The 12,180-nt window shown below is 50.0% G+C and overlaps 1 protein-coding gene across 1 annotated transcript in view; it reads right to left on the bottom strand.

The window, feature by feature from the left end:
- Nucleotides 1-2,859: 2,859 nt before the first annotated feature.
- Nucleotides 2,860-12,180, bottom strand: part of VANGL1 (VANGL planar cell polarity protein 1) — a 46,456-nt gene continuing 37,135 nt past the window's right edge. The window contains exons 6-8 of the mRNA XM_066175287.1: nucleotides 12,011-12,143; nucleotides 9,789-10,023; nucleotides 2,860-8,560 (exon numbers count right to left, since the gene is read on the bottom strand). Coding sequence (XP_066031384.1) covers nucleotides 8,300-8,560; nucleotides 9,789-10,023; nucleotides 12,011-12,143 — 629 coding nt within the window. The 3' untranslated portion in view covers nucleotides 2,860-8,299. The remainder of the gene's footprint in view (nucleotides 8,561-9,788; nucleotides 10,024-12,010; nucleotides 12,144-12,180) is intronic.

Below are 12,180 nucleotides of genomic sequence, written 5' to 3'. Positions count from 1 at the left end.
TCTTCATTGGGGTCCCCGGATTTTGGAGGAAGTGAAGATCAGCTCAGGGCTTTGGGGTAGGCTGGCAGTTCTGCAGCACACCTCAACACAGACTACGATGTGAGCAGTAGTGTGGGGAAAAACCCAAACAACCCACAACCTTTTACAAATTCATTATGGAGAGGGACTAACAGGGAAACAGCTTTCTTCCCGTTTGAGGTACTCCCCACTTTCCTAGCACCATGTCAGAGGAGCACACAGGTTCACAGCAGGGCTGTAAAACTTGTTACAGCTTTTCAAAGCAACTGGAGTAACCTTGTTCGCAGCTAATGATTTATGCATATGCCATCACCCCACTACACCGTCCCAGCTCCTGCAGACACATTGTGCTCAGTGCTCTCCTTTCTCTCAGCACCTCCTGACCCAGCAGCCCATGGATGCACACATGAAAAGGGAATGGATGCCCTTGCCCCAGTGGATGATCTGTCAGTACCGGAAAGGCCTGTAACCTAAACCATCCCCTTCCCAATCCAACATAAACTCAGGAGTGCTGTTGAAAGACAAATCAAAGCACTCTGCTTGGCCAACTCCCAATACACTTTCACTTCCTGGACACTGTTGTGAGACACCATGTCCTGCTGAGAGATCACATTCCCTTGCACCTACCCCACCTGTCCCGAGCTCTGGAACCCCTTGGAAGCCCTTGAGTTCAACCTCTCCTGTACTTCCCAGGAGTCGAGACCTGGGGCTGAGACAGCAGAGCCAGTTCATTGCACCAGGAGGTGTTCTGTGGTTTGAAGCCCTGCAGAGCTGCACAGCCAGAGGTCTCACTGAACTATTAATTTAGCTAACAATATCACATGGTGAGGGTGTTGCTAGTGCTTCAAGCAAGGCTCTGGACCCAGATGCTGAAGGTGACAAATCCCTTTCTTACCCCATTTGTTATGCCCTGGCTACCTGTGGCCCCTTTGCCCCACGAATTTCTACTTCATGCCCCATAGCTGATGTTTTCTGTGTCCACAGCTGTGAGGCATGGTCCCATCACCTACCAGAGCTATTCAATCTTCATATGAATTAAGCCCCAGCCGAGCCACCCAATACCCACAGGAGTGGCTGGTGCTGTGCTGTCTCAGGGCAGCCAGTGTCTTACGCCCATATGGTCAAGAAGGGCACTGCAGGAGAGGCATCTCCTCCTCAAGTCCAGTATGTCGCTCAGGCAGAAGGTCCTTACCTCTGGTTCAGGACACCAGGTCCCTCCAGGTGCTTGGTTTTTTCCAGTCAAAACCTCCATCCCCTTTCTGTCAGAGGTTTGGGTCTTTAACACGTAACCCAACGTTGCACCTGAGGCTCCATCACACCTCAAAGGTCTGTGCAACTTCAGTGAAAAGACTTGACCAAACCAGATCAGCTCCCTCAGCTCTAATTTCTGCTGAGCTACATACCACAGCCCTTTATGATTCAGATATGTGAGCTCTGGGTGAAAGCCAAGGGAACTAGTCCCTCTAGCAAAGCCTGTTCCTTCCATCAGCTTCCACAGCCCACAGCAGGACAGAAAGCGCCACAATTGGCAGCAGTCAGGTGTTGATTTGGTATCAGCACTATCCCAGAAATGAAACAGAGCATGCTGAACTCACATGTAAAGACACAGCTCTCAAGGCTAGGAGCCTGGAACGAGCCTGACAAGCCCAGTACCTTGTTTATGCCAAATTCCTGCTGCTTACACCTTCCCATGACACACCTGCGGCCGACTCCCACAGAGCCTTTCCCTCCACAGCTCCAGTCCAACAAGTCAGGTCTTCCTCTGATGGGGCAGGAGGGGACCAGCAAGGGCTGCACCCCCACTTCAGGCTCTGCAGGGCAGCAGCAGTGCTCTTCCCTTTCCCTGGCCATCTCTGGGAGCTGACCTGCAAACAGTGCAGGGCTGGGCACTGCCGAAGCACCAGCAGGATGAGTGGGACAGATCAAAAGCAGAGGCCAAGGGAGGGCAGGAGGCAGAACCGACCACACACCCCCATCCCACCCTTCCTGCTTCCTCCCAGGCCTTGGTTCAGCTCTCTCTAGCCCAAATACCTGTCTCCCCACAAGCAGAGATTTATCCATGTGACTGTTTTCTCTCCGTAGGCATTTATGTCTGTGCTGTGCTGCTTATCTTCACAACTGGTGCGCTATTTTTCAGTGAAAAGCAGCATTCCGTGGATTTTTCCAGCAACTGAAGCCACCAAGGAGATCAGCTGGGCTGGGCTTGCCTGAAGAATGAGCACCAAAGAACACCTAGACAAAAAAGCTGCTCCCACATTTCCTTGGGCACAGCTGCTTGATCTTTCTGAGCTCTTGGTGTGCTGGAGATGAAAACTGATGGTGGGGAAAGCCACACCCAGAGATGCTGTTGAGGTGAGATCCCCGCACCTTTTTTTAGCAGAGCACAGGCTTGCATCCACACAAACAAGGAGCACTGGCTTTTCAGCCTCTTGCCACTCCTCCTGCCTACCAGAGCCAAACAAGGAACACAGCAGTGAATCCTGCACTCCATAATTTGTGTGCAAACTATGAGAACACGGGAGGCAGAAAAACCTGTTCCCACTCCAGTCATGCCCCCCACCAGCCCCCCCACTTCCCCAGCTGCAGTTGCTCCCCATCATTTAGGATTTCAGGTGTTCAAAGCAGTCACTTACCAGTCTTCCTTCAGGAGTGATAAATGAGTTTGCATTTTTACTGTGGCAGGGCAGACCAGAAAGGCCAAGAATGAGGGTGACAAAAAGACAACTTAAGAAAGCTAAACCACATGTTTCCAGGGCCCCTCCTGTCCACAGCTAAGGACTGCTGGAAGAGCAGAAGAGCTTTTTGTCTGAAAGGGCAAGAGAAAGGAGTGGGACAATCAAATCTGGTTTCAGTTTATTTCCAGAATTTTACTGTACAAAATATGCAAAGTGTAAAACGGTTTTATGTTTCAGTTTAAAAAACAACAAAACCCCATCCAGCTATAACTTAAGAGAACCCAGCTTGGAACAGAACAATTTACAAGGCTAAACCCACAGTGCATTAATGTCACAGACACCAGGAATTTGCTTACTTAAGTTCACGATTAGAAAAGAACAGAAAGACCATGTACCACTGCAGTTAAAGTCACATGTGCAAAGAAGAGAAAAAAGAAAGAAATGCTGGTTAGTGTCTATTAATTAGAAAACCTTGGCAAAACCCTTCTTACTATACACAGTGTGTGTAGAAAAAGTATTACACAGTGATAAAGGAGGGTGGGGGAAGGGCATTTTGCTCCCACCCCCTTCCCCAAGACACAATAATGCTGAATCAAAGAAACAGGCACAGAAGAGTGTAAGATTCCTTCACAGTTATGCCTGTTCAGGTAGTGGCCACAGCATCTCCCCACTGTGCACACAGGAGATACCCCCAAGCATCGTTAGCGCTGGTGAGAAGTGCCCGGGAAGCAGCCAGAGGGAAGGAAGGATGCCCTCCCCTCCCTGGGCAGAGCACACCCAGGGCAGGGCCGGCTGCCTGCTGCCCACAGGGCTCTGTGTGCACCAGGGATAAAAAATGCAGTCTGGTGGGGGGATGCAGACGGACGGGGACCCCGCTGGGGACTGGCCCAAAGCAACCGCACCGCTCCCAGCTGTCGGAAACGGCAACTTTTGGTCATCATCGATGGGAGGCAGCAGCCTGAAGGCAGGAGGATGCACACTCCTGTAGGAGACATCATGGCCCAAAGCCATCTCTTTCAGAACAGAAATTTGGGGGGGTTTCCTTTTTTTTTTCTTTTTTTCTTTTGTTTTTTAAAACCAGCTCAATTCCAAGAGCACTTCCTTCTCAAGGACAGCTGAAACACTGAGCCACCAAGTCTGGCTTGAGGCTTCAAACACATATAATGGGCACACTAGAGGGGGAAAAGCACACAAACACACACAAGCTGAATGACAAAACACCTGCACACACACCGCGTGAGCAGCTCTCACATGTCTGGGCAGCACTGAGCCCAAGTGAGGAGCCAGCTTGGGACCAGACTACAGCACTGCTGCAGAAGACTGCAGTTTATCCTTTGAAAAAGGCAGAATTACAAGTTTTAGTGAGCAAGATGAAATTGGCTTGAATAGGTTTCCATGTTTAGAAAGTCATGGATCTTTTCAGTTTCTTCAGCAGCAAGTGCTGGAAGTGAGCACATCTCAAACAAGACCTTTCAAAGCTACTTATGTGGGGCAGGACCAGCTCCAGATATTCCTTCCCTACAGCTTTTGGCTGTACTCAGCAACAACAGATTCCCAAGGCATTGCACAGAGAGCCCCATCCCAAAGGAAAAGGTTTGGAGGCTTCATAAGGGTTGTGATTTGTTCAGATCTCCAAACTTGAGCCTTACTGTGCACTGCCTCCAAGCTTCCAAGTGCAGCCTCAGCACCTCCCAGCCCTGAAGATATGCTATGGAGGGGAAAGTTACTATGCTTACACTTCCAAGAGTGCTGCCTGCTCAGCTTCCAGGTGTGGGAAAGGACACTGAGACCCAGGGCAGCCTCACAGCGCCTGTACCCACAGCTGAAGCCACATGGCAGTGAGAGGCCAATATATGTGACAACAACACTTGCCCATGCCCAGTTACAGGACTGGGAAAGTGTTAAGAGGAGTATCTGCCCCTACGCTCCTGGAAGCTGCAAAAAATTCAAATCTTTCAATTTATAGCCAGGAGAGAGAAAGCCAGCCTTCATGGAAACCCACAGCCATTTCCATCTGCTCTAGAACACTTGAAAGTCTCAGCTGCGTCTGGTTTTGCAAGATCTCAGCATGGCTTTGGATTTAGGCTGTAACAAATCTGAGAGCAAAAAAACCCAAAGCCTTTGAAGTATCTGAGCAGCATACTTAAGTTACAGGAAACATGCCAACATGGAAGAGAGGAGTGGGGCACCACCACTCCTGGCTGGGCAGCACAGCACCCTATCCAATGGTTCAGCTTCCAGTGAAGGACGTCCAGTGCAAGGATCATCTCCAAGGGGGACACTTGACCACTCCATCACCAACAGTGCTGTCTTAAAAAAACACTTGAATTCTAATAAACCCCCCACAATTCCCAACCAGGTACAAACATCCAGACTGGGAGAGAGGAAGGAAAATATGTGCAAGGAGACAGTGCAGGATAGGAGAGGCATTCAGAGGAAGAGCCTGCACTTGGCTGGCAAACCCTACAAATTGTACTTATGCTCAGCTCTTGGCAAGCTTGGCAGAAGGCAAGGCTGCAGGAATTGGATCAGAGCTTCGTTCCCTATGACTCCATTCTTACTCATTAGCTGGCTATAAACAGAGTTAAACAAACCAGTCCGCACTCACCGCTCAGTGTTTTTATAGTTTGAATTCCTACAGATGCCACAGATCTAACTGCTGATCTCAAAGCACTTGAAAGCAAGTTGAGTTTAGCCTCACAACAGTCCAGTGAGGTAGGTATGACAGTGGTCCCCTGATTTTGCATGGAGAAGGGAAGCAAGAGAGACCCTGAAAAATGTCACTAAAATACCAGAACAGGGAATATCCAGGAATCACAATTGCCCTTTCAGTCTGTCCTCACCTCTAAGCAGGCTGCATCTCTAAAGAGACCATTTGAGAGAGCCCTCTCTTTCAGATTTCATCAGGCAAAGCATTCATGCTGCTGATATAGGGAAGAGCATTTAATGTAGGAATTGGCCCCTGTTGACAGTTGGCCCCTTTTTGGCAGCAGGCAGAAAAGGCAGTGTTGAACCACAGCACAAAGATGAAGCAGCAGACCCAGACTGAGCACACGCTGCTTCCGTCTGGTTCTCCATGTGCTAAAGGATTTAACAAAATTAAGACATGAGTTTCCTGAGCAGATACTGTCAGACAGCCCCTCCTGATGGGGCAGGGAAAAGTAAAGGGGAAGGAAATCCTGGGAAAGCAAAAAAGTTTTGCAGATGTGCCTGTGACAAGGTGATCTCACATACATGGCACACCAAGCCCCTGGAAAGGTGGTTCTTGTTCTGGCGTCACAGAAATGAGCCAACTCAGCCACAGGCAGTAGCCTCCACACAGCTATTAAGTGCTCCACAGGCTCCCAAGCTACTCCTAGTCTCTCCCACCCTGCTAGTTATGCACATCATAAAAGCCAGGTGCAGGCATCTTCAGGAGAAACAAGTATAAGTAAGATACTATATGTTCTCCTTATTTTTTTTTTCTTTTAAAGGAATAAACCAACATATTTTTTCAAAGTAAAACACTGTGAAGGCCACAGTCAATAAAGGAGTCCCTCCATACAGACTACCAGAAAGCCTGATCTGCCAAAAAACTCAAACACTGAGTTAAGAGAAGGGAAAACACTACCTACTTCCTATCCTTTAAGGGCAAAGGGCATAATCCCATCATGTGTCATGCCATCAGGTTTCTCTACAACCACGTCCGGTACATTACATGGACTCAAAAGGATCTAGGAAACAACCACGTCCTTGTAAGAAAGGCACAGGAAACTGCAGGTGTCACTTGGATGGGGAATCATCACTCTGGACCCTCACTCACCAGGGTGCTCCCTTGATCCCAAGAGGACTATCCACAGGTGCTGTCAGACATGTATCTCCACTGCTGCTGAAGCTGGAAGAGGATGGACCCTCCTGCCCTGTCCCCAGCATCCCTGTTTAAGGTGGCTGCTCCTTCCCACCAGCTTGTGGTGGGCACCAGCCAGCCCACGCCTGCCGCGGGAAGGGCTGGGAAAGGCCAAAAGGGACAGGAGGGGCTGTCACAGCCCTCCTCAGAAGACTCTGCGGGCTGGCAATGAAAGGCACTGACTTACACACTGCTGGAACTAGGGCCTTCTTCATTAAGACATCCATATGGAGGGCAGGCCAGATCCTGCCTGATAAGGAATATTTGCATGGCAAAAGAGTGAGCAGAATGAATTGATCATTTACATTCACGTTCAGGTCGCTGCCAGCCTTGCAGCTGGCTCCAGTCACTCCATGCTCTGTGCTGGCAATCAGACTTCAGACACTGATTTAGGCTCGCTGTTAAAAACAAACCTTCCAGACTCAGGTGCCTAAATTCACACATGAAAGCTGCACGGGTGGGCAAAGGCAGCCTCACAAACAAAACTGCATCTCTCAGAAGCAGATCCCAGTGCTGAGCAGAAACTCCCACAGCACAGCAAGGCCAAGAAAGGCAGGCGGATTTTTAACATTCAGGCATTGTTTGGTATTTCTTAGCTACAGCTGAAGGCGTACGGTGGGGAAGGACTCACTGCAGTGTTTCCAGAGCTCAACAGTTGTCCAAAGCAAGTGAATGGGGCAGAGGTCAGCCTTTCCCTGGCTCCTCTCCTGAAGGAGGGAAGTGTTTTTGCCCGTCAAGATGCACTTGAAGCTGGCTAGAGAGGGAGGGGCACATTCCTGCCTGCACCCCCTTCCCCTCAAAGAGGTTGTCAGACATAGGGAGGGTCTGTGATTTATCTGAGGAGGAGCCAGCTACTTACTGACCCTGTCCCAGTGCAAATACACAGCCCTTGCAGGTGCAAAAGGAAGCGGCAGTGCCTGGAGAAACACATTCAGAAAGCCAGACAGAGGAGACAGAAACAGGAAGCCTTGGGTGTGCCTGAGAAAGATGCTGACAAGCAGGACAGAGGGACGCAGGGAAGAGATAACAGGCAGCTCTGACATGAAGAACAACTTCACTAACAAGCACTGATGAAGGGGAAAAAAATTGAAGAGCTGCAAATGGGCTGATCCAGTTCAAGACAAGCAATTTCACAGAGGGTGAAACCATTCTATTATGCCCATAGAGGTCCAGCACTGACAGAAGAGGCACAGAGAGGAGGAGAAGAAGAATAAAGAATAAAAGTCCCCTGACACCCCCATCCTTTGCTATCCCCTCCTCCCCAAGTGAGCAGGGACTGTGGCACCCTGTGCCAGAAGATTTCTGTGGGGGACAGGTGAGCAATGAGCCCACAGGAGCAGCCACAGGTGGCAAAAGCAGAGACACAAGGGTGCAGGCGTGCACGGTGTAAGGCAGCGCTCCAACAACAACTCTGACACTGCAGCCGTGCAGAGAGAGAGAGCGTGAGATTTACAGGATGCCTGGAAAGAGGGGCAAAGAAAGAAAACCTGTTCTGTCTCCAAGGCTGAGCTAACTGAGCCAAGTTGCCCTGTTGCCTCTTAAGATACTTCTTTCTAGATATGATATCCCAACTCCCCCCTCCCCTTTCCAAATAAAGTGCAGATGGTCAAATATTACTGGTCCATCATCTGCCAGTTTCAGCCAGCATTGGGGAAATTAAACCCAAAAGCACAATATTGAAAAAAAAAAATCTCCCAACAACCCACCCTCTCAAAATCCCTTAGACTGAAGTCTCAGACTGTAAGCGGAGGACAAATTTATGAGATTTAGGGTCTATGAACTCTTCTGAGAGTTTGATGAAGGGGATTTTTTTCACATTAACAACAAGGCTGAAGTCCAAGCACTTGAGGACAAACACGACGCCATCTTGTAACCCGCTGGTGACCGCTTCCTCGCTGACCAGCGTCCACTGCTTGGAGAACCAGCGATCCCTGTCGTACTGGAGGGTTGGGCCTGGGTTGAGGTAACGCTCCAGGAATGCCTGCCAAGAGCGGGACACACGTTAGCACCAGCCCCACAACTCGGCCTGCTCTCTTCCCGTCCCCAAATACAGCTCCGTGAGCACGGGCTTGCCATGCTGCAAATTGGTTCAGCTTTCATACTTCAGAAGACATCTTGTCCCCAGTCTCTCTCAGCTTGTCAGACCCAGGAGTAGACACAAACATCAGGAGATCCTCTTTCAGTCCATCCCAGCAAGTTTGCCAAGTTATAGCCCTGACTTCTGCCATCAGCACAGCCACGTGGGAGTAGTTCAGTCGAGCAGAGGTCATTTCTCCCCTACCAGCCCCAAAACCGATCCCAAAACTACAGTCCCAGACAGTCAGATAGGATAGCTGGCTCTCTCCTTCAGGCTAAGCTAAGGTGGTAAACAGATGTCTCCATGTTTTCAGCCTGAGGGTGCAAAACTGAAAACAGAACACAAAATGCCATTTGACCTTGCTCGTATTTTTAAGTCCCTCTGCAATCTTAATGGCAGCAGAAATCCCTGTGCATACCTGAGCAAGGTCCCAGGTGGCTCACAATGAGAGGGTGCTAAACCCCATCTCTTGACAGCACTTCTGCTCTCACTGCAGTAAATCCTGGGTGAATAACCCAAGAATAACCCTTCCCTAGGACTGTGGGGTGTTCTTAGAGGAAAGGTAGAGAGTGGGAGGGGAATTGTGTGACCGTTTCCCTTACCATTCAGTCCCTCCCCGTGTCTGCAAGTCAACAGTCACAGCCTGGGCATGAAGCATTAAATTATGTTTGATCAAGCAGCTCATGAATTAGAAACACTGTCAGAGAGACAGAGATTTAGGCAATAATTAGCAGTCCAAACTGCAGCAAGGCACAGGGGGCAGAAAACCAAAAAAGATCCTTTGCAGGTTGCCACCTGCATCATCCTGCTACTGCAAGCCAGCTGGGAAAACTCCTGTGACTCAAAGCCACCCTTTCAAACATTTATTAAGCATTCCCTTTGCTGAATTGGATTCAAGAACAACTATCTCATAGGCACTTTCAAATAAAAAGAGACAGAAGATGCTGAGGAGGACATATTACTTCCCTTCAAGACCTGATGCAACCTACACCACACTGGTCAATTCACAGGGAGCAACTATGAAAGCTTTCACTCACCTCCCCTGACAACTTTCTATTCTGCTTGCACACACAGATGTGCCACCCCCTTCTTCCTCCCTCCCTGCAGCAGCATTAGAGAAACCACCCATTACCTTTGGTGTCATGTTGTTGGTGATGCAGAAGGACAAGTGTTGCAAGATGCTCTCCATGCTGTGGTACTGCTGCTGGCGGGTGGTGCGAAGGTACTTCTGCAGAGCTCTTGCCATGGAGGGGAAGATGGCCTGGGCTGCTTCTCGGGGGTCCATCATCTCACCTGGAGCTTTCTGCTGTTCCTCTGCCTGGAGGCGTTTGATGTGAGTGAAAGCCTCTTCTACCGCAACCACGAGCCTGTGGCAAAAAAATCAGGACAGCAAGAGTCATAACAAGAAGTAGGATGGGTCTGTGGTTAAGGCAGAGCCTGGGAGTCAGGATTTACAAGCCTCCTATTCCTACCTGCCATCAAGTCACTGCCTGCCACCAATTTACACAAAATGTTCTCTACTGACAGTCTGAGGGGTAGACAGCAGCTTTTCCTTCCTTGCCCAAGCCATCCAGCAGCAGAGGGCCATAAACCAGGATTAAGATTATAAAGCCCTGAGGACTGCACTTGGTTCTGCCAGCACAGCAGAAACATCAGCTACATGACTCAAACAAGACACAGCTGCCCTTGTGTTTAATGCATGTCTGAGTACAGCGGTCCCAGCACACAGGACTGCAGCACAAAGCACAGGACAGGCAAGCTGAGGGGGAGGCTGAGCACACCCCAGTGTGACCCAGGACACAGCCAGCACCGAGACACTCTGTGCTCACAAGCTGCAGTCTGCCCCCATTTCCACCAGCCGGGTGCAGAGCTCGTGCTGCCCAATGACTGCCCTGCCCCCCTCCACTGAACAGCAAGGGTGAAAACACTCCTCCATCTTCACTCCCGACCCTGCAGTCAAAGGCATCCTCTGCAAGCCATTCCTGTGTTGGCACAGGTGAGCAAACACAAAGACCACACCATAAAAGGGGAACAGATGTCTTATGACACTCATTATTTAGTACTGGGCTAACTTGCAAGTGAGGGGCTGCACTGAAGCTAGTGAGGAAAAAACAATAATGAAAGAGCCACCCAATAGAACTCTTCAGCCCCTTCAGATGGGACTTGGTTTATACTTAATTTCTTCTCAAGTTACCAATGACTGTCCACAATGATCTCAATATCCAATGCACCTGAAAGCCAGGGGCAGCTGCCTCACCCTAAGCAGAGGTATAGCATACTACATTTAGGCTGTCCATGAGGAACAGCACAGGAAGTCCTGACCCTTGCCCATTTTGTTTAACTTGACATGGGGGAGGTAGGGGTGGAAATCAGTTTTAAACTCCTGGCCTGAAACATCTGGCTTTATCTAGTGACTGATGGTTTCCCTCTGACTAAGCAGTTGTTCTAACCAAACTCAGCAAGCATGGGAGATGTGCCCAAGTTAGGATTCACAGAAGGGCAAGTTTAAATTCCTATTGCTCTGAGGCTGGAAGAGAGCCTAAAAGACAGAGGCTACAGAGCATAGGTCAGACTGAAGCAGGCAAGGAGCGGATGTAGTGCCAGCACCTTCCCAGTGAAACAAACTGCCAAAAGAAAACTCAAAACAAGCCAGCTCCTTCCAGTTATGACACATTCCTTCCAAACACAGCTCAGTTCAGGGGAGCCTGCCCATAAGCAACTTCCCTCAAACTGTTAGGTATGCTAACTACAGACCACAATTAGGCTCCTGAGCAAAGAGGCACTGTCTCTGGTCACCTCAACAAAGCATCAATTCTGTAGCCGAAGTGTGACTGGCAGAAGACATATCCATGTTCCAAAATGAAACATAACTGCTTGTGGTCAAGCCTTTCCTCCTCAATTAATTGAAAGTCAGTCAAATTGTCCCTTTGACTAGCCTGCAAGCACAAATATTCTCCTCACCCATGAATGGGCAACACCAAGCACTTCACTGATCCATTCCCAGGATTACTTCAGCTGACAAGCCTGGGCATGGGCAAAAATAATGGGATTTCCTACAGCAAGTAACTACAGACTTATCAAGCACTGGACTGTTCCCTCATCCAGGACACTGCATTAGCTCTATCTGCCTCACACACACGAGCTCAGCTGCGCGCATGTTCTTCGCATAACTCCATTTGCAAGCTGTCCCCATCCCTTGTGCATCTGGGCTCCACAAGCGTCCTCCCTGTGACAGATCCACAGCCAGCCCTTCACGGTGGGTTGGGGGCACCCTCCAGGCTCGGCGCGCCCCACGGGGCCGAGCCTCCCGGCAGCAGCAGCAGCAGCAGGCGGGACGAGACGGGGTGGCTTTACCTGGCGCGGCGTTTCCTGACGCGGCGCTCGTGGTCGGCCTCCTCGTAGTAGAGCTCGTTGTGGCTGGAGTCCCTGCGCCGGGCGGCTGCCGCAATCATGGCCCGGGACTGCCCCGACGCGTTGTTGCCTGGGCCTGCAGGGACAAGGACACAGGGGACACAAAGGAGATG

Source organism: Chamaea fasciata, unplaced genomic scaffold, assembly GCF_029207755.1.
Source record: "Chamaea fasciata isolate MVZ Bird 193981 ecotype frontalis unplaced genomic scaffold, bChaFas1.0.hap1 SCAF_2, whole genome shotgun sequence".
Taxonomy (NCBI): Eukaryota; Metazoa; Chordata; class Aves; order Passeriformes; family Sylviidae; genus Chamaea; species Chamaea fasciata.
The sequence above is the reverse complement of the archived record's forward strand: the minus strand, read 5'-3'. Positions and strand labels throughout refer to the sequence as shown.